The 27,094-nt window shown below is 44.8% G+C and overlaps 1 protein-coding gene across 1 annotated transcript; it reads right to left on the bottom strand.

Moving 5' to 3' along the window:
- Positions 1–10,230: 10,230 nt before the first annotated feature.
- Positions 10,231–18,445, bottom strand: Gabarapl1 (GABA type A receptor associated protein like 1). The gene is made up of 4 exons (XM_004845890.4): positions 18,117–18,445; positions 13,670–13,748; positions 12,533–12,651; positions 10,231–11,552 (listed from the first exon to the last, which is right to left on the bottom strand). The coding sequence occupies exons 1-4, from the start codon at positions 18,204–18,206 to the stop codon at positions 11,487–11,489; spliced, it is 354 nt and encodes a 117-aa protein (XP_004845947.2). The 5' UTR covers positions 18,207–18,445; the 3' UTR covers positions 10,231–11,486.
- Positions 18,446–27,094: the final 8,649 nt, after the last annotated feature.

Genomic DNA, 27,094 nt, shown 5'->3' with positions numbered 1-27,094 from the left:
TGGACAGATTTCTAGATACATATGAATTACCAAAGTTGAATGAAGAAGACCTAAAAATTCTGAACAACCCAATATCAACCAATGAAATTGAAAATGTAATTAAAAACTTATCAACTAAGAAAAGCCCAGGCCCTGATGGCTTCACTGCTGAATTCTACAAGACATTTAGAGAGGAACTGCTGCTGCTACTGTTTAAACTCTTCAATGAAATTGAAAGGGAAGCAATACTCCCAAATTCATTCCTGGAAGCAAGCATCACCTTGATCCCCAAAGCACAGAAAGACCCAACTGAAAAAGAGAATTATAGGCCAATCTCACTAATAAACATAGATGCAAAAATCCTTAATAAGATACTGGCAAACAGAATGCAGAAGATCATTAAGAAGATCATACACCCTGATCAAGTGGGATTCATCCCAGGGATGCAGGGATGGTTCAATATACGAAAATCAATTAATTTAATACACTATATCAATAGAGCCAAGGACAAAAACCATATGGTTATCTCCATAGACACAGAAAAAGCATTTGACAAAATCCCACATGCATTTATGATAAAAACCCTACAAAAAATTGGAATAGATGGTCTCTACCTCAAACTGATAGAAGCCATCTATGAAAAACCAACAGTCAATATCATACTAAATGGTCCAAAACTGAAATCCTTCCCACTAAAATCAGGAACAAGACAAGGATGTCCTCTATCACCACTCTTGTTCAATATAGTTCTGGAAACATTAGCCATGGCAATTAGACAAGAGAAAGAAATCAAAGGAATAAAGATAGGAAATGAAGAAGTCAAATTGTCATTATTTGCAGATGACATGATACTCTATATAGAAGACCCCAAGAACTCCACCAAAAGTCTTCTAGACTTAATAACCAAATTCAGTCAAGTAGCTGGTTACAAGGTCAACACACAAAAATCAATAGCTTTCCTCTACACCAATGACAGACTCACTGAGAGAGAAATAGGGCAAATAATTCCTTTCACAATAGCATCCAAAAAACTGAAATACCTAGGAATCATCCTAATGAAAGAAATCAAAGACCTCTTCTCTGAAAACTATGGCACTCTGAAAAGGGAGATTGAAGATGATATCAGAAAATGGACAGACATCCCCTGCTCCTGGGCAGGAAGGATTAATATATTGAAAATGGCCATACTTCCAAAACTGCTCTATAGATTTAATGCAATTCCAATTGAGATCCCAGCAGCATACTTCATAGACCTCGAGAAAAAATTCCAAAAATTCATTTGGAGCAAGAAGAGACCCAGAATAGCAAAAGTAATTCTAGGTAACAGAGACATGTCAGGGGGTATCACAATCCTCAACCTGCAACTCTACTACAAACCTACTGTGATAAAAACAGCATGGTACTGGCAAAGAAACAGGCTTGAGGACCAGTGGAACAGATTAGAAGATGCAGAAACAACACCAGACACACTCAGCCATCTCATCTTCGACAAAGGAGCCAAACACCCTCACTGGAGGAAAAATAGCCTCTTTAATAAATGGTGCTGGAAAAATTGGGCTTCAACTTGCCAAAGATTAAAACTAGACCTGTATCTCTCACCATGCATTAAACTAAAATCAAAATGGATTAAAGATCTAAATATTAAAATAGAAACTCTGAACCAGTTGGAACAGAGGTTAGGTAGAACCCTTGAAGACATCGGTGTAGGAAAAGATTTTATGAACAAAACCTCGGTTGCCTGTGAACTAGCACAAACAATCAACAAATGGGATCTCTTCCTGTTAAAAATCTTCTGCACAGCAAGAGAAACCACCAGCAGTGTGAAGAGCCAACCCACAATGTGGGAAAAAATCTTCACCTGCTCTTCCTCAGACAAAGGTCTATTATCTCAAATCTATAAAGAACTTGAAAAGATCAGACCTCCCAAATTTAAAGACCCAATCCAAAAATGGGCATCTGAAATGAACAGACACTTCTCAGACAAAGAAGTAGAAATAGCAAATAAATACATGAAAAAATGTTCAACATCACTGGTCATTTGAGAGATGCAAATGAAAACAACACTGAGATTCCACTTCACTCCAGAAAGAATGGCTGCTATCATGAAATCAACCAGTAACCAATGCTGGTGGGGCTGTGGGGAAAGAGGAACCCTGCTCCACTGCTGGTGGGAGTGTAGACTTGTGCAACCACTGTGGAAATCAGTATGGAGATACCTCAAAGAACTAGGACTGGAAGTCCCATTTGACCCTGCTATTCCACTGCTGGGGATCTTCCCCAAAGAATTAACAGAATCATACCACAGTGATATATGTGCACCCATGTTCATAGCAGCGCAGTTTGTAATAGCTCAAACTTGGAAACAGCCCAAATGCCCATCAACTGGAGACTGGATAAAGAAAATGTGGTTTTTTAATAGAATGGAGTACTACTCAGCCATAAAAAATGAGAAATTAGAGACATTTATAGCTAAGTGGATGCACATTGAGGTAATACTCTTAAGTGAAATAAATAGGACACACATGTGTAAATACCAAATAGTTTCTCTGGTGTGAGAAATTGAAAGTGTAATTATGGACTAAATGTATAATAGGTCATGTGAAATAGGAAGAAAAGGGGCAAAGGGGTAGGAAGTGGGAGGGCTAGGGGAAAGGATAGAAGGGAATGGGATTAATATGAGAAAATGGAAAAATAGGAACAAAATTTTTGTAAATAGGGAGGGCTGGAGGGGTTGAATGGAGGGCTGGGCAAGGGTGAAAAACAAGAACCAAGAGAAACTATGTAAAGGTGCAAATTTCCAGTGATGAATATCATCACATTGTATACCTAAAATGTACCAATGATTAGAATGAATAATCGATAATGCAAAATAGGAATGAAAGGTCCAAAGGGGTAGGGGTAGTGGGAGGCACAGGGGAAAGGAAAGAAGGGAAAGGAAAAAATGATGAGAAATGGAAAAAATGGAAATAAAGTCTTTGTAAATAGGGAAGGGTGGAGGGCGTGAAGGGAGGGCTAGGAATGGGGAAAAAATAAGAACCAAGATGCATTATATAAAGGTACAATTCCCAATGAGAAATGTAATTGTGTTGTATACCTACAATGTACCAATAAAAGAATTTAATACAAAAAAAATAATCGAATGGGCTGTGGATATAGCTTAGTGCAAAGGCCCTGAGTTCAATTCTCAGAAAGGAAAAAAAAAAAATTGAGCACATTATGAAAATCATTTAACCTGTCTCTCAAATTCGTTATAAGTCAAGAAAGACTCAAGATACAGATTCAAAGTACTAATTTCTCTTAATGCCTACCCACTTAATGTGGGAAAAAAGGGGGAGGGGAGTCAATTAGCTTATAATTAATTTGCAAAAAATACTGAGTTTCGGGTCGGGGATTTAGCTCAGTGATTCCACTGCCTGCTTCACAAGTGCAGGGTCCCAAGTTCAATCCCTGGTACAAAAAAAAAAAAAAAAAGACCCAAGTTTCATACTAGCCCTTTTTTTTTGTACGTGGGATCGAACTCAGGTCCTTGCCCTTGCACACCAGGCGGCGGCGAAACCACTGAGCTAAATCCCTGGCCCCCCATACTAGCCTTTTAATAAACTGACCACAGATGGGAATTTAAGTGTTGGTACAATTGCATTACTGTATCACAGTAAGCACATCAATTTATGTATAATTGTATCACAGTAATAAAAACATTTTAAACTTATAGTATGTGCCCCACGTATGTATCTTCTGTTCTATTTTGTATCTTGAATGTCCTCTCCAGTTTAAAATCTTGGTCAGCAGCCTGTGCTACTATTGAGTAGTGGTAACGTCCTTAAGAGGTGGTTAGTAGAAGGAAGTTGTATTAGGGGCATGCCCTTGAAGGGGGTATGAGGACACCTGGCTCCTTTCTCTCTGCTTTCTGGATGCCATGAGGTGAGTGTCCTCCTCTGCCTCATGCATCCATCACAATGTACTGTGCTGCCCAAGGTACAGGCCCGAAGCAATGAGACTGAAGGACCATGGACTAAAACTTCTGAAACCATGAGCCAAAATACACTTTTCCTCTTCTAAGTTGATTTGTCTCAGGCGTTCCATCACAGTGACAAAAAGGCCACTACCACAGAAAATTGCTACCAAGAAGTAGGTTCACTGCTGTGAGTATACCTGATGTGACTCAGAAACCTTTGGAAATGGTTTGTAGGGAGAATTTGGAAAAGTTTGGAGGAGGCTAGAGAAATCCTAGAATGCTGTAAACAGGGCTTAATGGTTTTAAGCTCAAAAGGCCAAAATGCTGACAAGAACGTGGACAGTAAAGGCCAAGCTGTGACGTTTCAAGTGGAAATGAGGACTCTACAGTAAGTCCTCAATTTACAGCCGAGTTCTGTTCTGAGGGAATGTTCATTCCTAAGTCGGATTTGTTTCTAAGTCTGACAAAGTGAGTCTTACACAGTACACCTGTGAAAGTTCACAACCTGAATGTTTGTAAGTCGGGCCCTACTGTTTTGGGAATTAGACTAAAAGCCGTTTAGGTTACATTCAGACAAAAATACTTGTCTACATTTTACCCACTTCTTGGGATTTTGTATGAGGTTGATTTTAAAGGGGATGGACTAATTAATCTGGCAGAAATTTTAAGGCAGTGCAGCTTTCGGCACTAGCATGAGTACTGCTGGCTGGTTTTAGCAGGATTTACAGTGAGAAATGAGAGCCAAAAGCAAGATGGAAAAATTTGAAAAACAAACAGTTGAGCCAGAAGACGAGTGCATTTAAATTTGCTGTCAAGGAATGTGTAATTGTAATTGCACCATTATAAAGAAGTACTTGGGACCAAGACAATAGGAAAGATATTTTGAGGGCATCTCAGGAATCAGTAAGACTTCATCTATCATAGGCTCAAAGACTTTTGTTTCAGAAGAGAACTGTGGGGTATTTTGCTCAGAGTCTCCTAGGGAATTCTCTCTCCAGGATTCCATTTCTTGTGTTCAGCCTTTTTGGATTTCAATCTCGCTTTGGTCAGATTCCTCCTTATTATTTTCCTAGTCCTTTGGAAATGAGACTGTTTACCTCATTGTATCTGGAATGCATAACTTGTTTTTTTTCCTACAGAGGCTTACAGCTGAGTTTGCTTTGAGTTTCAGATGACAGTAGAATTTAAGGCTTTTGAGCAATTCTGGAACTGTTCAAAACCTTGAGCTGGGGATGGTGATGCACATCTGTAATCCCAGCACTCGGGAGGCTGAGGCAGGAGGATTGCCCTTTGACAGGGTGAGCTACATAGCGAGTTCAAGGCCAACCTGAACTACATAGCAAGACCCTAGCTCAAAAAACAAGCAAACAAAAAAACTTGGGATACACTTGGAGATGGATGACTACATTTTGCATTGTGAGATGGTCTGGGGAGGAAGTCCCCCAAAGGCCCATATTCGAAAAGGTTTGTTCACCAGGCTGTGGTGCCACTGGGGGGTGTTTCTGTCCAGCAAGAAGCTCTGAGATGAGGGTGTCTCCTTTGGAAGGCCAAGTTTTAGAGTCCATTCTTCTTTGGGTGAAAATTAATGGATAGGATACATTTGTTAATGTGTGTACAGCATTATGTCTGGAAATTTTATATCATTTAGCCCAAGATGTCAAATTAAGTTTAAAAAGATTTATATCAATTCCAGCCAGGGCTGGAGATTTAGCTCAGTGGTTCCGGCACCTGCCTTGCAAGCGCAAGGTCCCGAGTTCGATCCCCAGTACCAAAACAAACAAACAAACAAACAAGAACAATATATCAACTCCAGCCAGATAAAGATGAAATATATTCAATGTACTATGTCCCACATCTCGGTTTCATGTGCTGCTGTAAAACAGAGATCCACAGTACCATCTTTGATGATAAATGACAGCCACTGACATCAAGAGAATCAGTTTAAATAAGAGGGCAACAGAGAGGAAAAAGTGCCCCCTGCTATGCTTCATGTCAAGCCAGAGAGCTGACTCCTCATACCCAATCCAACACACTGTGCTTGACATTCCCTGACTCATGCCACATGCTACATTTGGCATTTCCAATGAATTTTTAAAAAATGGAAACAACCTGGAGGAAGATTCCTGGCAGCCAGCATTTTTAAGTGAAATTATTCTTAATATGTAAAAATATTTATTGGTTTGCAAAAGTTAATATTCCCAACAACCTAACATGAAATTATGTATCTATTAGATAGGAAAAGAGCTAAGAATTTCATTCGTACAAGTGGTAAGTTGGCCCATTTGCGGAGCTAGTCAAGTAGCAGTTCTGGGATTCCAGCTATTTCCTGACTTTTTTCTAGTAAGCTACAATAGGTTCCCAAAGTTCCTTAAATGGCCTGTTTGTAGTGTGTTCTTTCTGAGTAATTTACTTCTCAAGTGAATTACCAATCGCTTCAGTCTTATCAGAAACCACAATAGCAGTGAGGGCACCAACCATACGCCAGACACTGTTCTGACCCATTGTGTAAATCAACAGTTTCCACTTTCATGGGTCTGGATCTGGAGAGAAAAGACTGATAATAAACAAGAAAATTATGATAACCTCCGCTAAGCAAAACCTATCAAGAAGAACAAGATAAGAAAGATGGGGGGAGCAGGGAGTGGGTAGGGTGTTGCAATATCGAAGCTGCTGGGGTGGGTCCTCCACATGACGCCGGAACTGAGACGCGAAGGCTGGGAATTAGGCAGTGTGAGCACTTAAAATAGGATTTGTTACTTTGGCCCTAAATATCATGTGCACAGTGCTTAAATCGGGCAATAAGCAATCATCAGGTTTTACTGAACCATCCAAGGCAACTTTGAACTTAGATGTGTAACACAGAAAATGTGTTTCACCTGTCAACGAATTCAGAATTGGGGCCAGGGATTTAGCTCAGTGGTTTGGGCGCCTGCCACGCAAGTGCAAGGTTCCGAGTTCAATCCCCGGTACCAAAAAAAAAAAAAAAAAAACCCTTGATGAGAATTCAGAATCATTTTTTGCAAGATGTAGGAGCTTCATGTCTTGAAACAGAAACCATAATGATCTTCAATACGTTGCTGTGCTGAAAACAGAAGTGCCAGAACAGATAATCCCACACTGGTGAGTGTACGCAAGAATGACTTCACCCTTTTTAGTCACTGTTGAAAACCATGCACAGCTGCCAAGAGTATGGTGAAATGCGTTACGTGGCTGCTGGGGATTTAGCTCGGTGGGTTCACCACCTGCTGCACATGCGCAAGGACCGGAGTTCGATCCCCGGTACCAAAAAAAAAAGAACTGCGTTACATGGCTGCTTGAGGGTGAGCACTTCCTGCTACTTCACACTTGGAAAATAATCTGGCCATTTGTGCTTACAAAGTACCCAAGTGCCCACAACTACAAAAATAAAAGAAAGGAAAATATGAGAAATGGCCTATAATAAAGCTGACGTCATCAATTCAGAGCTGTGTGGCAAGGACCATGGTATTTGTTTTGTTTGCCATGCATTGACCTGAGTAAAACAAGCTTTGTGTCCTTGTCACCCTCAGGATAACACGCCATGGCTGAAGCTGACCACACCGTAGACCCTGCACCGTAATAATATCAACGTAAACAAAGGCACAAGGTAGGCAGTTGGGCAGCAAACATGAGCTAGGAAGAAATACTTGGCTACTTAGAACTGGACTGCAGACAACCAGGACTCAGTTAATGGAAAAACAGACTGGTTTCTAAAAACACTACATGGTTTCATACAGCTAAAAAGAAAAAGAATGAACGCGTGGGGCTTGTTCATAGCTGTCAAAAGTAAAAATATCAAAGAAACTTCAACTAGGAATGTTTTGTTAATATTTTTTATAGTGGGCTGGGGGTGTAGCTGAGCAGTAAAGAGCTTGCCTACCATATGTGAGGCCCTAGGTTCAAGCCTTAGCACAGAAAACTGCAGAGAAAAAGCTAGATGAAAACAATCATCAACCAATTTGTTTTCCAGAACATGAGTTTATTATTATAGCTGACTTGATGATGGATCCAAAGGCAAGCATTTAATCATACTGTACCTGTATTTAATAGTTAATGACACAAACACAACATGGGACTATATGACTAATATAGTACCATCAAGGAAACTGGAAGTAATTTCCAAGGGGCTACTGCAGTGCCAAGGAAACTGCAACACGTGAGCCTGGGGAACTATTCCCATTGATGATGGCTGTTCACTCACAGGCACTGAGTCCTCTGCCTAGTTGCCACCATATATTAGTTAACCATCATTTGTTTTATTTTTTTGAAATCCTAACCTCTGATTGCACAACAGTCTATAACCTTAAGAGATGCATGATGCTTTGCATTAAGAAAACAATTTAGCATTGGGAGGAAATGGGATAAAGCAGATGCCTGCTATTCACAAGGGGAATTCTTTCCCCAGCCTCCTCACATAGGGTTGAGGTTCTCACTGGGGCATACTCAATCTGGATGGTGGGTGAATGTTTCCTGATGGAGAGGACTGGCTTCAACTTTCACACTAAAGTACAGGGAGAGGGACCGAGTGATGTTTTATCCACAAGGGTACTTGTGACTACGAAATACAGAACCAAAAATAGATCGATCAGGACAGTACATATAAGTCAAGACTACCCTTGGCAAGTGTAGATGTTTAACCTGCATCTATCTGAGGTCTATCCAGTATATGGAAGAAGCTAAGGACTCACTCATCTGTTTGTCATACCAGCCTCCAAGGGAAAGAATGACCTTGTTTGATACATCACTTAAACTGCATCCTCAGAAAGAAGCATCGGAAGAAGTCAGTTAATGTAATGTAGGACATGGAGCCTCGGGTGAATAGCACATTTCGTAAACTTTTTAGTCACGAGAACCCTTGCAATGGAGTGAAGGTACTAAGATAGGCTAGCGGGAACCTCTGTGTGGCACTGGAGACAGCCACCCTGACTTCTGCAAAGACCAGATCCCACAGCCAAGAAGCACCTGGCCTGGCTTTGCCTCTAAACTTAGCTGTTACTCAGTTTATGCATCTGAAAAAATCAGTGGGCTGGCCTACAATGGTAAGGAATATCCTATCGAAGGGAAAAATTTTCCCACTTGGATATCCTGGGCTCTAAAGTAAGCAAAGGCTTCCTGGAAAAGACAGAGCCTCTAAATTCAAACCTCTGCTTCAGCCTTGGCCTGCAGACTTTGGCATGGGGACTGTTGTAGATTTGTAGGGAGGGCAAGATCTGCCCTCTATGTTTGTGTTTATTTATTTAGTTTTTTTGTGACAGGGTCTCACTATGTAGTCCAGGCTGGCCTTGAACTTGCTGCACTGAAATATTAACTTCCTTTCAGCTTTATTAGGGAATAGCACCCTGGTATTTTTGTATGGACAGGTATCCATTCCAATATTTTAGTTGAAATTCCTTCCGAGCTTCCCATTTTCTGGAACATTACATGGTGCCTGGGCTTCTTCCTTTCCTCAGTCCTGACTTAACTTTCCCAGTGAATATACTGGGCACGTTCTGATTGTTGGGGGAGTCCTAGCACGGATCTTCTATGACTCCACTTCCTTCGTGGTGACTGTTCCTTAGAGCTATTGAGACAGACACCACCTTTGGGGAATGTAAGTGCAAAGAGCCCAGGGTTAGAGATGAATTACAGGGCATTTGGAAGGAGTTTCTACCCATCTCTTGGTAGTTCAGCCTCTCATACAACTTGCATCCCCGCATCCCACACACATCCTGGTTCTGACTGACGAAAGCTCTCTCCTAGGGTCAGAAGACACTTGTGCTGACCAGGAGAAGAGCTATTTGCGGCTCTGGGAGACAAAGTAGTGGAGAGGTGGTATGGCTGGGATTTGCAGGAAAGCTGGGGGCAGAGAGCAAACTTCAGAATGCAGAATTATACAAGGAGCTCATTAAAAATCAGATGCCCACATTATGATTCAGAGTCAGCTAAATCTGGGACAAGGCCTTGACATGTGCATGTGATTGGCAAATCCCTACCCCATCTCTTGACTGTGAAGCAAGCAGTCTTCCAAAGTCAGCTTTGTGGAACATGTAAAGCGATGATGCCACAGCAACTTATCTGCAGAGAAAATCAAGCACACAGCAGGAACAGACCAGGCACACTGCCAACTGTGACATTCACCCTCAGACAGCTACTCTTGGTCAGAGAAGAGTGTGTGAACATGTGTGCACTGAAAATTAGGGGCATTCACCGCGAACAGCCAGCCCACACAAAGCTTTCTGCTCCAGCGTCCACACCTCTGCAAGCTCACACCAAATAAAGGCAACATTTCTGACTCAGGGTTGATTTTTACAGTAAGCAATTATTTTATTTCCTTGGCCTGATAAGATTGACTTCATTATACAAGAACCTGAAGCTGACAGGACAGACACGTGGATTTCCCCCACAGGAAGGATCCTTTTTATTAGCAGAGATGAAATGTCACGTCTGAGTGCAGTTTCTGCTCCCCACCCCACTCCTCAGCCTCCAAAACAAAAAGAAACCAATAAAACCCCCGTGAACTACTCAGTCATCCCTCCAAACATTTCTAATTAGCAGCTGCCGTGGATCAAAACCAGAGGAGGGAAGCAGCTGGCCATCGCTTAGCATCCTGTGCACATGAGACTGAGGGACGACAGCCAGGAAGCCAGAATCCTGGATGCATGGCAAGTATACATAATCTACCTCACCTCATTCCTGCCCCTTCCACGACACCTCTGTCCCTGTACAACGAAACTGCTAAAGGCAACACGAAAGGAGTGGCTTCAGCCTGCAACTGAAAGTGCCCAAGGTTCAAGAAACTCCAAAGTAGGTTTGGGAGAGGGGGCACCAGAGAGAGAGCAGGTTAAGACAGAAGCACAACGCTCAGTCAGTTCCAGTTTAAGGCAATCAGAACTAATCCGAATCAGAATCACCTTCCATCGGACTGCTGTTTTCCAAAGTTAAGACAGCTGTCTAAATGTCTGTTTGGATATCTACCACCGCCTCCGGCGTAGGAGGGTGACATTCACATATGAGAAGAGACTAGCGGGGGATGGAGGAAGTGGAGAAATGGGAGATCAAAGGCTACAATGCTTCAGTTACTGTTGGGTGTCTTTTGGTCCCCGGGTATGGTCCACTACAATTCCTAAGGAATTCCTGTTCCCTTTCCTACGTATCTTGTACGAATGTCAAAACTCAAATCTCTGCCCAAAGAGATGGGAATTGCTGCTGGATTGCATTCACCCCTGGCTTTAACCTGCCCACCTTCCGACCTCCTATGAAATGACAAAAAACCTTAATTCTTGGCAATGCCATGAACTTAGGGCACCCTCATCTCTCTATCAAAGCCAATCCAGCAGTTCTGTCCTAACATGCTTTCTCCCTGGGCCGAGGAAGCAGCAAAAAAAACATCAACTGAGCATGTGAAAATGTGACGACAGTGTGTGCAGCATGGTTTCCAATGTCTTCGCCTCTGTCTTCTCCATGGTGGGAGCCCTCCCTCTCCTCCCTCCAGTCCCACTCACATCCCTCCCCTCCCAACAAGTCCAGGTGCTCCCATCTGCTGGGCTTCCACCACTCACTTTCCATAGACACTCTCGTCACTGTAGGCCACGTACAGAAAATAGTCTTCCTCGTGGTTGTCCTGGAAGGAGAGATGTGATGACAGTTCAGGAAACACTCGCATTCATCATCTCTGGACCCAAGCCCTATGACACCGAATAAAGAGGTTTGGAAGTTACTAGTAGCCTCCACTGAAAAAACAGGGCTCGGCTGTAGGGAAGGAGTAGAGCACTTCCTTAGCAAGCGCAAGGCCTTGAGTTTGATCCCCAGCACTGATAAAAATAAAAGACAGGTAAATAGGCAAAGTGGCTGAAATTGAGCTCTGGCTTCACAAAAAGCCTCCAGAGGGCCGGAGATTTAGCTCAGTGGTGCTGCAAGCGCAAGGTCCTGAGCTCGATCCCCAGTACCAAAAAAAATCATCCACAGAGAACACAATACACACAGGTATCAAGAATACAAAGAAGACTGGGGTCCAGTCCTTACTCTTAGAAGCCCATTCCAGCAACAACACAGATACTATGAGACACGTATACCAGAATATACACTAACAGAAGGTATGCTATGGAAAAAGGTTAGATTGGGTGTTACTAGATGTTTATGTCATTCTCTAATGGGGGACAATGAAAAAGCAGACTTATATGAAGGGGCTAGCTTATTCATGTTTGCTCAATCTGTTGCTATATGGGAATATAATGAACTGGGGCTGAAATACATAATTTAGTCACAACTATACATGTTACTGACAACAGTAATAGGAACAGTAAAAGCTGCTTTGCAACATTTTACTATCAGGGAGCATTTCCTGCTGCTTTAATAAAGGCGACCCAGCATTAAAACACTAGTCAGGCAAGACTGAGAAGAGATTTCCAAAGGATCGAATTAAGTAGAGCACGCTATCTCACAGGACAAGAGGCGTCTTGTCTCCCACAGCTCTGCACTGCCATGTGTAAGAGGATCCTGAGAAATAACACCACCTGCCCCACTTCCAGCGGTGTTACCAACATACACTGGAACAGAAGCGGGAGGATGCCACATTGCTCAGCACTGTGACAGGGCCATTACCTCATACAGCTGGCCCATGGTAGCACTAGTGGGAGGGATGGTATTGTTGACAAAGAAGAATAAGGCATCCTCAGGTCTCAGGTGGATTCTCTTCCGGATTAAGAAGTAGAACTGGCCAACTGGATGAGCAAAAGGAAAAGGAAAGGGGCAAGGAGAGAAAAAAACAGAGGATGAGTACTAGCTTTACGTACCATTGGAGCAGGGCCAAAGACTGACCAGGAGCTCTGGTAATAAACACTAAAACTCAAAGAGGCCTGTGTAATTAATCTCTGACACACCACAGGGCACCCTCTTCCATAGTCAGTGTCAGACCTAACGTTAGCACACCCACTCACGCGTCTGAGGATCACATGGAGGGAGCACGTGCAGCCTGACATTCCCATCCTTGTTTAAAACTGACTTGAAATACTTCCTACCCGACTTTCATCCTAAGACAAACGAATGGGGGAAGAGGTCACTGGACTCCAGTAACATCAGCATCCAACCCCGTGTCAAGGCAACGAGAGGGTTCAATGTCTAACCTTCTCCTGGGAATACGGAAAAACTTCCAGAAAGCAGACAATCCACCGTATTAATTCTGGAGCAAATTTATCTACAAAGTATCTCCAGGGTATCCTGGATACACTGGAAATTCCATTGAGAATCAAGGTAGAGGGCCAGGGATTTAGCTCAGTGGTGCTACTGCCTGCCTTGCAAGCGCAAGTTCCCAAGTTCGTTCCCCGGTACCAAAAAAAAAAAAAAAAAAAAAAAAAGAATCAAGGTAGAGACTGAACATGTTCTTATAATTCCAAAAGAAATCTATAAAACATGATTACAAAAGAATCTCCAAAATGCAATCCTCCCGAGAGTGGGCTGGCTTTGTTTAGGAACAATTTACCAACACAGTAACAAGGTTGAATTTTAAAAGTGGTTTAAAAATTAATTTCTCATCTTTAAACATCTTTTGTTTTGCTATATCTAAATCAAGTAAGACACAGTGGCGGAAAATGGTACAGGGAACTGGTGATGAGAGAACTACTGGGTCATTTTTTATTGCGTTCTCTGCAAATCTCCCTCATGTTCACCAGCTCTCAGGCATGTTAGTTACTGAGAGTGTGCTGTCCTGGAATGACGGTCCCCGGAGGGGAAGAACGTTACCAGTGAGGTCGGAGGGCACTAGGTACTTCCTCTTGTCCAGATCAGGCACCCTGGCCTTAGGAGCCTTTTCCACGATGACCTGGAAGAACGTAGGAGAGTGGGAATGAAAACCACAGACAGACACCGTTTCCTCTCACACCTGACTTACAGTTACCCACAGGAAGTGAGACTGTCTAGGCCCAATACAACTTTCAGCCCCTCACATCACGCATCCCTCTTACCTGATTTTACTATGAGGTACACTACAGGACATTTACTTTCTGGTATATCAAAACTTTCTGGTTTTTCTTAGGTGGTTCTATCACCTATTAGTTTTATTCTGTCTTTAAAATGCCATTTGGGCCGGGGATTTAGCACAGTGGTTTCGCCACCTGCTACTCAAGCGCAAAGACCCAAGTTCTATCTCCGGTACCAAAAATACAATACAATACAATACAATACAATACAATACAATACAATACAATACAATGCCATTTATAGCTGGGCATGGTGGCACACACCTGTGATCCCGGGGCACTCAAGAGGCTAAGGCAAGGGGATTGCCCTGAGTTCGAGGCCAGCCTGAACTGCACAGCGAAACCCTGCCTTAGAAAAACCAAAAAAACCAAAAAACCCACAAAACACAACACTAAATACATAAAATTCATTTATAAAAGATACAGTGCTATACTGTGCACCTCAAACATCCCCCGAGGCCCACGTGTTAAATGACTGGTCCCCAGCTAGGTGATACTGGGAGGTGGTGGAAATCTGAAGCGCTGAGGCCTCCTAGGAGGTGGGGACATATCCTTGAAGGACACTGTGGGACCCTGTCTCTCGCTCTTGCTCTTTCACTTCCACAGGAGGTGAGAGCTTTCTCTCCACCATGACGTGCTCTTGAAAAACACTGGAAACATGCCGGGGATTTAGCCCAGTGGTTCCGTCGCCTGCCTCACAAGAGCAAGGACCCAAGTTCGATTCCCGGTACCAAAAAAAAAAAAAAAAAAGCAGTGAAAAACACTGGAAACAGAGCTAACTTATGGAGCTACCTTATCGTGGGATGAAACCATGAGCCAAAATAAACCTTCTCTCTCTATAAACTGATTTTCTCAAGAGTTTGTTACACTAATGGAAAGCTGACAACAGAACAGTAATAAGGTTTAAATTTAATCATTTTGTCAAAATTTTCAAGAATGACTATAGAACAATTCAAGATACTATTAAGAGAAAAGTATAAAGTTTTTATAACAAATGAAACTGTAGTGTGATGGCAGTACATTAAAACTATCAATGTTGGTTATATTAGGATTAAAAGTGCACAATAAATACTTCTATAATACCTCAAATTTTATAAAGAGCACATATTTCTGTAACAAAGAGAAAACATGGATACATATATAACTTAGAATATGTCTACAGGCCTAAATACACAAAAATTAACTCATAAAACAGTGAACTGCAGTTTTTAGTTTAAAAAATATAATTATTCTAAATATAAGATATGGGAAGTATCAAAAAATTAAATGAAGCAGGAACAACAGACAAATGTCCCTACTAGCTGTGCGATCTTCGATAGATTGCTTAACCTGAGCTACAGCACTCCAACAAGTACAGATCATTTTCAAACATACCTTTTATAAGTTCAGGATACTGATATTATGTAAGATAATATTTCACATTAAATGCTTTGTAAATTATAAGAATTCTCTAAACATAAACATTAATTTGAAGGGAGGGAGTGGAAGCTTTTAAATTAAAGATTGGGGGCTTTGCTCATGCTCAGCATGCAAGCAGCCCTGGGTTCAAAGTGTGACAGTAAAGTATTTCTAAATAAATCAAAATAAAAGCTGGTATAGACAGAGGTGAGCCATTAGTTAAAAAGAACAGGTAGAAGAGTTTCAGAGGGAGTCCAGCGAAGGCCCCCAAATGAGGATGGGCAGGAGACTGCAGTGTTCTTCTACAACTCGAAGGGAACAGACAGCCTGGCACTAAACCTCAGGCACAAGGCCTGGCAGCCCCTGTGGAGAAGTGATGGAAACCAGAGGAAGGAGGAGCCAGACGGCCAGAAAACAGACCGCAATGACAACTGGGAGGGATGTGGGGAAGAACAGGAAGAGGAAGGGTGATTTTTTAAGGCCCTGGTTGACCAGGAAACATCTAGGTTTCTAGCAAACCCTCCCAACAAACCCTGAACTAGATGCTTGGGGTCTCAGTTTTCCTGTGTGAAATGTGCCTAACACTCAGCAGGACTATTTATTTATTTTTTTTTAATTAGACAATCCAGGCCCAGCATGCTGGTGCACACCTCTAATTCCAGCACTCAGGAGGCTGAGGCCAGCCAGAGTTGGAGGCCAATCTGGACAGACTACATAGCAAGACCCTGTCTCAAAGAACAATACAGAAGACTGAGGATTCAGCCTAAGGACACAGGGAATTCCTTCTATAGCACAGAATAAAAGCCTAATCTCTTGGACTAGGAGTGCAGCTCAGAGGTAAAGTGCAAAGTTTCCTAGGTTGCAGGTCCTGGGTTCAAATCCGTCAATAAAACAATCTCTGCACTCATCAGAGCCCTTCCAACTTACACAGGATCACTGTAGGAGGCTCAGTACTAATTAAAACATAACTGAGGGCCAAGGATTTAGCTCAGTGGTTCCAGTGCCTGCTTAATAAACGCAAGGTCCCGAGTTCAATCCCCAGTAACAACAAAAAACACATCATAACTGAAGGAGCCAGCGATCTGAGTTATGGACTTCATGGCTTATGTAAATTATAATAGCAGTAAAATAACACCAAACTATGAACAGGAAATCAGGAGAGTTAGCAAAAATATTCTGGGCCAATGCAAGTAAATGATGGAAATAGGAAAGGTTGCGTTTTGAAGAAACATATGGGCATTTTAATTTGGAACAGGTACACACTAGATTTCATGATTTATGCAGAGCTACTAGAACAGAACCTGTCCTTGTTGAAGTCTGAATAAAAAGTAATTCTGCTAAAGTTACCTTGCTGGAACCGGGCTATTCTGTGAACTCCTCAGGGTGGCAATAGTTTATTTTCAGTACTCAAGAGGGTAACATACACTGCACATTATTGATTCTGGCTAATAAAAGTGTAAATTCAAAAATGATATGGCATAGAGATCAGGGGCTCTCAAAGCTCTACCATGTGACAGCCAGGATTGGAATCCCAGCTCTGTCACAGGCCAGCCATGTCGCAGTTGTGGGACGTTACTTCACCCCTCTGTAACTCAGAGTCTTTATCCATACACGGGGGATTAGTGGTGTGAGGACTGCATCACCAAGGACTCAGAATACTGCCAGGGTATGTGGTAAGACGTCTACAGAATTAGCTGTCATTTTTAAATATTATTAAAGATGGGGACCAGTGTCACCAGAATTGAGAGAAACTTTTCAACCTGACACCTAGGGTCCGGGGATCAAATATGGGGTAAAAGCTTCATTCACTTTGGCAGAAAACGCTTGTGTGTGTAATACCTGGGGACCCCCAATCCTAGACATTACGAAAGAAGGAGTTTCTACTGGTGGGCTTCTGGAAGCCACAAGACCATGAAAGTTAGGCATGGATGGGAGAAGAATCCCAAACAGTGCCTATGAGTCAAGAAAAAACATCATACTATTCCATTTTTTAAAAATTACCACCTGAACATAAAAACACAACCCTACCCCCCCCCCCCGCCCCAGCCTCCCACATTGAAATCCAACAGATGCTGTTCCCTCTACCACTTAAAATCTGCCTTTCAATGTAGCTGCACAGCCCACGGGAGAGAAAATCCAGGCAGGTGGGCGGGGGACGGGGAAGAGGGAAAAACACCCGGATGCTGACAGTCACGTTCGTATTTCTCCCTTCTTCCTCACTGCCTGCTCTAGTTTAAAGCACTTAAACTGGGGTTCACATCACAGAAGGCCTCCGTCCGGTCTCAGCGGGCCCAGGTACCGTCGGATCCGAACCAGTACCCAGAGAAGGCCTGGGTCCCCACCTGGCCCTGGAGCCAGGGCGACGGGCCAGCTGCAGGGCCAGAACGTGACCTTGCGCCCGGGCCAGTGTAGGGGCCTCCCCCGCACACGCAGCCCTCCTAATTCCAGGAGAAACCGGGCTTCTGGATCTTTGGCTCTCAAGCCTGATGACATGAGGACCAAGGCGACCTCGGTTCCAAGAAACCCACTTGGGCAGGAATCGATGGGAACAAAGTGCAGCACGGGCCGCTGCCGTGGCCTCCCCGCGCTCCCACGGGCAGCAGATCCGCGGCCCACACGGGTCAGGGGGGGACCGAGGGCCCCGCGGGGCGCACGCAGCCACGCAGCGAGTCCTGCTGAGTCACTGCGCTCGCGGGCTCCGCGCCAGCGCCCGGCCAGGCCTGGCTGCGGGTCAGGGAGGCGGCAGCCCCGGTCGGCCGGCCCCTCCTGCGCCCAGGGCGGCCTCCGCCTCCTGCCCCTCCCGGCACGCTCACCGGGACCCGGTCCGGGTATTTCTTCCGGATCTTCTCCCCTTCCTTTTTCCGATACTCGAAGGGGTGGTCCTCCTTGTACTGGAACTTCATGGTGGGCTGCGGGGTCGCTCCCCAGGTCCCGCGCGGGGCCCGCCTCCCTCGCCGAAGACTGCGTCGGGCTGGCTTGGCCGACGTGGGAATTCCCAGAGTCTCTCCAGAACCGGCAGCTCCCGCGGCCACAGCGCCCGGCCGACCCGAGCTCCGAGGAGAGCGCCCGGCCTGCAGGTGGGGACGGCCGGGTGCACAAGCCGCCGCCGCGCTCCCTGAGCCTAGCACAAAAACACGGGGGCGGGGCGGGTGTGACGTCACGGACACGCCCACTCCCCGCCCTCGGCGCGGGCTCCGGGACGGAGGGAGGGACAGAGGGACGGAGGGAGGAACGCGAGCGGGGCCCGACCCTCCCCGGTGGTTCCCACTGCACGTGAAACTCTCCGCTATCGCTTCTGTCCCGCTTATTGTCCTAGTGGGATTGTCACATTGATAGCCGTTTAGAGTCCTGACCAAGGTTCTAAAGATGTTTTCTTCCCTCTCTTTTGCATTTCTTGGTTGGGTCCCCAAACACACACAGGGAAGAGCTCGTCTTTCCCAGCCCGTCGGGATCCAGTCCAGGGGGAAAAATAAGGGCGGGGACTCTCGGGATTCCTCGGGCCCAGCAGAACTCCTGCTGCTCGAGTTTGGATCTCCGCTCTTGGACGGCGCCACCCAACACCTCTGGCTGGCCTGGCGGCCTGTACCGACTCCTCCCTCCTCTCCTGCCTCCTGTCCGGTCCCTGCTGCAATTCCTTCTTGGGAGGGCGACCCAAACAGCCTGACTCAGGCGTTCGGAGGTGAAGGGCTCCAAGTGCAGCCAAGGTTCTGAGAAGCGACGACTGCTCAGGGCTTCATTCTCAAACACACAATATTCACTTTCTCCTGTTCACCCAGAAGTTAGGCCTGCCTTCCGCAGAGAAAAACGCCAAGCGTTTAGGTGATTAACTCTGGTTCTCAAAACAATTTTTTTGAACTAGGGCAAAAATTCACCTAGAGGGTAGATGTACTGATTACAGAAAGCGCCGACAGGAGGGATGACTGAGGCCGACCTCGAGTGCCCCTGTTACCGGAGTCAAAATCGAAGGACAAGGCCTTTCCAGCCAGTTCTGTTGGCCGCGATTCCTGGGGTCTGTCCAGGGAGGGCATCAGAAATGGAAGAAGAGAGGGGTAGGGCTGCTTGGCCCTGTGCAAATTGCACATGAGTTTTAAAAACACTGGACTAGAAGCCATAAAAAGTGTGGGACTGTATGATTCAAAATTCAATTATTCCCCTAGTCTCTCTTGTGTTTAAAATTTAATGGTTAGAATGTGCTTGTTAGTCTTGAGACAGTAGATAAAATCTGTAACAAAGCAAAGTTCCTAAGTAAATCATTCAACCCCTTGTTTGTCCGGAGAACGAAAATTCCCGGACCCACTATCGGTAGAACAATCCATCACTGTGTCTGCTGATCATCAGTATGTGACGGTCGTGACCATATGGTCGTGACCATTACTGTGTGTCTGCTGACCGTTAGTACGTGACAGTCGACCACCAACCTTTGTTCCTTTTTTTCCGTCAATCTACATGTTAACCTCCCCCTCTCAACCCCCCCCCCCCCATAAAAACAGCCTCGGACTCTGAGCCAGTTGCCTCTCTTAGCCACTTTGCTTTGGGAGTGCCGTCTGGCCAGACTAATAAAGGTCTGTTTTATTTTCCAACTTGTCCGGTGTGTTCCTTCCCGGGTGTTCGTCGCTGCAGTCAGCTCCTTGGAGCATTTGGTAAGGCCCTCGGTCTTACATTTTGGAGGCCCCAGCGAGATCCCCGGGTAAGGAACCCCGGTTCAGCCGGGACTCTGTGACGGGATCCAGCAGGAGACTCAGGCACAGACCTCAGAAAAACCTCCGGAGGTAAGTTTTTGGCCGGTTGCAACCGTTTGTTGTTAGGAGTGAGGTGGCTGACGAGCCGGAGAGCCTCCCCTAACCCCAAGGTTCCTGACGAGGAACAAGGGAAGGTTTAGTTTCGATTTTGTTGTGGCGCCCGTTTGTCTTATTCGTTATATGTTAATGTCCTGTCCGTTCTGTGTTAATTTCTTTTTCAAAACATCAAGGGCAGAGATGGGAGGATCTGGCTCTAAGAATACTCCGTTGGATTGTTTTCTCACTAATTTTAAATTGGCTTTTTCCCCCGAGCAGGAGGACGAATATAGGGTTAAATTTTCTCGTGGAAAACTTCGCTCCCTGTGCCAATTGGAGTGGCCGGCCTTTGAAGTTGGATGGCCAGCAGAGGGCTCCTTTGATCTAAGTCTCTGTCGAGCGGTATGGAAAAAGGTCACTGGACACCCTAGCCATCCTGATCAGTTTCCATATATAAATATCTGGGTTCAGGCTTGTCAGGAGCCTCCGGCTTGGTTGCAGCGTTGTTCCCTACAAACAAGCTCTCGCATCTTGGTTATGACCCCAAGTAAACCTCAAGAGACATAAGCTCGAGCTCCCAAGCCGGTGCTCTCGCAAGATCCTGACCCCTTAGATCTTGAAATAAGACCTCCACCTTATGTGGAGCCATCATCCTCCTCGGACAAAGTCCGCCCTAGATCTCGGAACCCTTTCTATCCTCCTCTTCCTGAAGAAGAAAAATCTCCAGATTCTGTAACCTCCCCTTCCCACACGCGAACAGGAGCTGCTTATGGTCCCAGCAGGGCTCCCACTGAAGGGACTAATTCAGCTCCTCTTCTGCCTCTTAGGGAAGTAGAACAGGGTCATTATGTCTATATCCCTTTCTCTACCAGTGATTTGTATATTTGGAAGCATCAAAATCCCCCTTTTTCAGAAAAACCCCAAGCTTTGATCTCCCTCCTAGAATCTGTTTTTAATACCCATGACCCAACCTGGGATGATTGCCAGCAACTTCTCCAAGCCCTCTTTACCTCTGAAGAGAGAGAAAGAATTCGAGGACAGGCCATAAAATCAGTGTTGGGAGGATAGGAGGGCCCACTTGATGAACAACAACGGGCCCGTATTGAGGCACAGCTCCCGTCCATCCATCCCCGGTGACAAGCTAATTCCTCGGGTGGGAGAGAAGCTCTTCACAACTACCGTCAGCATCTCTTAGCCAGCCTAAGGGGAGCCGCACGGAAGCCTACCAACCTGAGCAAGGTAAGCGAGGTCCTTCAAGGGCCTGAGGAATCCCCTTCTGCCTTTTTGGAGCGTCTGTTGGAAGCATACCGTACGTATACTCCAGTTGACCCAGATGCTCCTGCAAATCGACAGGCAATTAATTTGGCTTTTGTTACTCAGTCGGCCCCAGATGTTAGAAAGAAATTACAGCGAATGGAAGGGTTTGAGGGAGAAAATAGGAAAAAGTTGATGAGTGTGACAATGAAGATATTTAACAACAGAGATCCTTTTGAGGATAGAGTAGCCAAAAAGATAGAAAAGGCAAATATTGCTGCCTTGATGGATGGAGGTTTTGTCCAGAAGGAAGAAAAGAACAAAAGGGAAAGTAAAAGTAGAGAGTGGCCCTCAGTAGAGAAGGATCAATGTGCCTATTGTAAGGAGAAGGGCCATTACAAGAAAGATTGTGAAAAGTTGAAGAAAAGAAGAGAAAAGGTAACCAAAAAAGAGGGAGATGGAGTTCTATTGGTAGATGAAGAAAATTGACGGGGCCAGGGCTCATGGCTGCTTGACCCTAATGAACCTCTGGTAACTTTGGAAATAGGGGGAACAGATGTCCAATTCCTTGTGGACACTGGCGCGGCCCATTCTGTCCTGAAGACCCCCCTAGGCACTCTATCTTCCCTAAAATCCTCCATCACTGGGGCCACAGGAAAATCGGCCTCCTATTCTTGGATCACTAAAAGAACTGTAAATCTGGGAAAAGGCACAGTTACTCATTCTTTTCTAGTTATCCCAGAATGCCCATACCCACTGCTAGGAAGAGATCTGCTATGAAAATTGGGAGCTGTTATTTCCTTTGAGCCTGAGGGAGGGACTTTTGAATTTAACCCGCCCTCAGCCATTATGGTAACAGTTCCTCTTGAAGATGAGTTCAAATTGTTAAAAGAGGGCTCAGAACCTCCTGAACAAAAATGGGACTATCTAAAGAAAAAGTTTCCCCGAGTATGGGCTGAAACAAATCCACCCAGTCTGGCAAAACACCATGCTCCTGTGGTGTTTCAATTGCTGGCCTCTGCCACCCCCGCCCACGTACGTCAGTACCCCCTCCGACTGGAGGCCAAAATGGAGATATCCAAGCACATCCACCGACTCCAGGAAGCTGGCATCTTGGTCCCTTGCCAGTCAGCCTGGAATACACCCCTGCTTCCTGTGAGAAAGCCTGGCACCTCAGACTTCAGACCGGTACAAGACTTGCGGGAGGTAAACAGCCGGGTGGAAACCATCCACCCAACGGTACCAAACCCCTATACTCTATTGAGTCTCATCCCTCCCGGTCATGTGTGGTACTCAGTATTAGACCTCAAAGATGCATTTTTTAGTCTGCCTCTAGCACCAGTGAGCCAGCCCCTCTTTGCTTTTGAATGGACTGACCCAGACACTGGAACTACGGGACAACTGACATGGACCCGACTGCTGCAGGGATTCAAAAACTCCCCCACTCTGTTCGGGGAAGCTCTCAGCAAAGATCTGCAAGAGGTAAGAAAAATGTTTCCCCAGGCGACTATTCTTCAGTATGTTGATGACCTCCTGGTGGCGACTTCGACTGATAAAGAATGCGTTGCAGCCATTGAGGGCCTCCTGGAAGCCCTCCAAGAACTGGGATATCGGGTCTCCTGGAAGAAAGCTCAGCTCTGCCGGACCAAGGTAACCTACTTGGGCTATATTCTTGAAAAGGGAAAAAGGAGGCTGGCAAAATCAAGAGTATCTGCAATTCTTCAGATTCCAGAGCCAGGCTCAAAGAAACAGGTGCGAGAGTTCCTAGGGGCGGTTGGCTATTGCAGGATCTGGATTCCTGGCTTTGCTGAAATTGCCAAACCCCTACATGAGGCCACGGCGGGAGGGAATACACCCCTCGAATGGACTGAGGCTTGCCAGCAGGCATTTCAAAGGCTTAAGACTTCACTTGCCTTGGCACCAGCCTTGGCATTGCCAGACTTAAATAAACCCTTTACCCTGTATGTGACAGAAAAGAATGGAGTGGCTAAGGGAGTGATTACTCAGCTTTTGGGGCCATGGAAACGGCCTGTGGCATACCTCTCAAAAAGACTCAACCCAGTGGCCCGGGGTTGGCCTACCTGTTTGAGGACAATAGGAACGGCAGCTGCTTTAACCCGAGAGGCTGACAAATTGACCTTTGGACAAGATTTAACTTTGATCACTCCCCATGCCATTGAGCCCTTGTTGAATAGCTCACCTAGCAAATGGCTGTCTAATGCCAGGCTGTTACAGTATCAAGGACTTTTATTAGAACAGCCACGCATTAAGTTTGCCACCACTGCTAGCCTCAATCCGGCCACTCTGCTCCCGGAGTCTGACGAACAATTGCCCATCCATGATTGTCTCGAGACTCTTGAAAACTTGAGAGGAGGGCGTCCAGACCTAACGGACCAAGCCCTCCCCCACGCAGAAATAACTTTCTATACTGATGGGTGCAGTTTCATCCGAGATGGTGTACGATATGCTGGAGCGGTGGTAGTCAACCAGGACCAACAGGTAGAGTGGGAACAGGGGCTACCTCAAGGGACTTCAGCTCAGAGAGCTGAGCTGATTGCCTTGACCAAGGCTCTGGAATTGGGAAAAGGAAAAAGGATAAATATATTCACTGATAGCCGCTATGCTTTTGCTACTGCCCATGTACACGGGGAAATTTATCAAAATAGAGGACTGTTGACCTCTGAAGGAAAAGAGATCAAAAATAAGACTGAAATATTGGCATTGCTACAAGCAATCTGATTACCTCGAGAGGTCGCCATCATCCATTGCCGTGGGCACCAGAAGGGGCTTAGCCCCGAAACAATTGATAATAATGCTGCTGACCAGGCAGCCAAACAAGCTGCCCAAAAATCAGTGGGGAAACAAATGGTTCTGCTTCCCACACCAGTGCTCCCAGAAAAACCAGAATACACAGATAAGGAAATAAAAGAAATGAATAAAAAATGTTAGACTCGAGGAGAACATGGATGGTGGACGACTAAAGATGGAAAGGTGGTGCTCCCAGCCGCTGTGGCAGATACGTTGCTGCAAGAACTACACGAGTCCACTCACCTCGGCGAGAAAAGGATGATGGCTGCCCTGCAACCTCATTTTGTCAGCAAAAGATTAGCTCAAAAGGCCCAGGACATGGTGAGACGATGCCCCACCTACCTCAAGGTAAATGCTAATCGGGTAACTGGGCCCCCTGGGGTCCGACACAGAGGACTAACTCCAGGAGAACATTGGGAATTGGACTTTACTGAAATGAAGCCTGGCATGTACGGGTACAAATGCTTACTAGTTTTTGTGGACACCTTTTCAGGATGGGTAAAAGCATATCCCATTAAGAGGGAGACAGCAGAAGTTACCGTCAAAAAGCTCTTGACAGAAATAGTTCCCTGATTTGGTTTGCCCTTAGCTCTGGGGTCCGACAGTGGTCCGGCCTTCATGGCCAAGATATCTAAATTAATTAGTAATATCCTTGGAATAAAGTGGAACCTACACTGTGCCTATAGGCCTCAAAGTTCAGGACAGGTAGAAAGAACAAATAGGACTTTAAAGGAAATTCTGACTAAATTATGCTTGGAGACTGAACTAGGTTGTGTAGAGCTTCTCCCTTTTGCCCTCCTCCAAACGAGATGTACTCCCAAGCCTCCCCTCAATCTGTCCCCCTTCCAGATTATTTATGGGCAATCTCCCCCAATCATTCCATTAATAGATGTAGAATTAAAGGAAAAGTTTTCCCACCTTCGGCTCCTTAAATCCTTAAAGGCAGTTCATCAGCTTCAGTCAGAGCTACATGAGACATTATGAAGGAAAATGACTAGTCCAAATGAAAAACCATTACAACCTTTACCCTATAAGCCAGGAGATTTGGTTTTTATTCTCAGGTTTGATTCCAAGACCCTGGAACCCCACTGGAAGGGACTGGTTCCTGTTGTCCTGTTGACTCCCTTGGCGGTGAAGGTGGCTGGACATTCTGCCTGGATACATCGCAACCATCTGAAACCAGGACCCCCCGGGGACATCAAAAAGGACAAATGGAAGATTATCAGCCAACCGGGCGACCAAAAGCTAAGATTGGAGCGGGTTGGAAATGCTTCGCCTTCATGATAATATTTTCCAGGACATTGACAGTATTGCCCTCAGGAGAGTTAGATCACACAAAAAATATATGGATTCAATTGGCAAACTCGTTTAATCTATCTGAATTCTGTTTAAGTGTTGATGTAAATTTTCATTATGTATTAGGAAGTTGTCTTATCCCGGTATGCACCCCTTTAGAGTCAATACGGCCTTATACTCTGTTTAAAGATATTCCACAAAAGAAACTTGCTTATGTAGATAGTTATAATTGGGGACCTGTCACATGTCATAAGCCTAAAAATGCTGTCAAATTATATACACCTAAAGTGATCATGTCAAATAAGACTGAATGTGCTGTGTATGAAAATTGTACAACTAAATGTTTAAAGATCAAACGGTTAAAAGAAATGTCCTGCCGTGTAGAACAGAAAATTGTATATAGCAACTGCCATATTTCCCTGCCAATGGGATGGTTTTATACCTGTGAAGAAAAAACTTTCAACTACATTCCAGCCAATTTGACCAAAACTCGTTGCTGTTTAAGTCGATTAGCTGTAGTATTACCAGATAGAACTGATTTAATTGTGCCTAACAGAACTAAACGATGGTCACCTTACACTGCACCAGGATGCGATGATGACGTGGGTCTGTTAACAGATGCTGAAGTATTAACCATGATAGCATCTTTTGTTGCCCTGCCGTCTATAGGAGTACATGTTGAAAAGGCAGTACGAAAATTAGCTTGTAAGGTAGTAAAGGGACTAAATGCCACTTCATCAGCCTTGGCGTTAATCAACCAAGAATTACAAGAGCAAAGACAGGCAATCTTAGACAATAGAGCAGCAATAGACTACCTGTTGCTCTTTCACCACCAAGCTTGTGAAAAAGTAAAAAATATGTGTTGCTTCAATCTAACTGATAATGGTCCAAAGATTAAAGAAGAGATAGAACAATTAGAAGATCTGGCTCAAAAGGTACATAATGAGGATGGCGGGGACTTGTTTAAATGGTTAACTTCATGGTTACCCAACCTACAATGGTTAAAACAACTATTCATTGCCATTATAATCATATGTATTTGCTTATTATTATCATGCTGTTGTATACAATGGATGCCTACATTTATGTGTAAGATTACTTAGATTACAGAAAATCAGTGGGGAATGTGGGACTGTATGATTCAAAATTCAATTATTCCCCTAGTCTCTCTTGTGTTTAAAATTTAATGGTTAGAATGTGCTTGTTAGTCTTGAGACAGTAGATAAAATCTGTAACAAAGCAAAGTTCCTAAGTAAATCATTCAACCCCTTGTTTGTCCGGAGAACGAAAATTCCCGGACCCACTATCGGTAGAACAATCCATCACTGTGTCTGCTGATCATCAGTATGTGACGGTCGTGACCATATGGTCGTGACCATTACTGTGTGTCTGCTGACCGTTAGTACGTGACAGTCGACCACCAACCTTTGTTCCTTTTTTTCCGTCAATCTACATGTTAACCTCCCCCTCTCAACCCCCCCCCCCCCATAAAAACAGCCTCGGACTCTGAGCCAGTTGCCTCTCTTAGCCACTTTGCTTTGGGAGTGCCGTCTGGCCAGACTAATAAAGGTCTGTTTTATTTTCCAACTTGTCCAGTGTGTTCCTTCCCGGGTGTTCGTCGCTGCAGTTAGCTCCTTGGAGCATTTGGTAAGGCCCTC

The sequence above is a fragment of the Heterocephalus glaber genome, unplaced genomic scaffold (assembly GCF_053883595.1).
Source record: "Heterocephalus glaber isolate CG9 unplaced genomic scaffold, H.glaber_assembly_v1.0 deba00001444, whole genome shotgun sequence".
Classification (NCBI taxonomy): domain Eukaryota; kingdom Metazoa; phylum Chordata; class Mammalia; order Rodentia; family Bathyergidae; genus Heterocephalus; species Heterocephalus glaber.
This window is presented reverse-complemented; position numbering and strand designations above follow the sequence as displayed.

Coding starts and splice junctions, on each gene's coding strand:
- Gabarapl1 (XM_004845890.4), bottom strand. CDS start 18,206: ATGAAGTTCCAGTACAAGGAGGACCACCCCTTCGAGTATCGGAAAAAG. Junction 13,749..18,116: donor AATACCCGGACCGGGTCCCG/GTGAGCGTGCCG, acceptor ACGTTCTTCCAG/GTCATCGTGGAAAAGGCTCC. Junction 12,652..13,669: donor AGTGCCCTCCGACCTCACTG/GTAACGTTCTTC, acceptor TTGCTCATCCAG/TTGGCCAGTTCTACTTCTTA.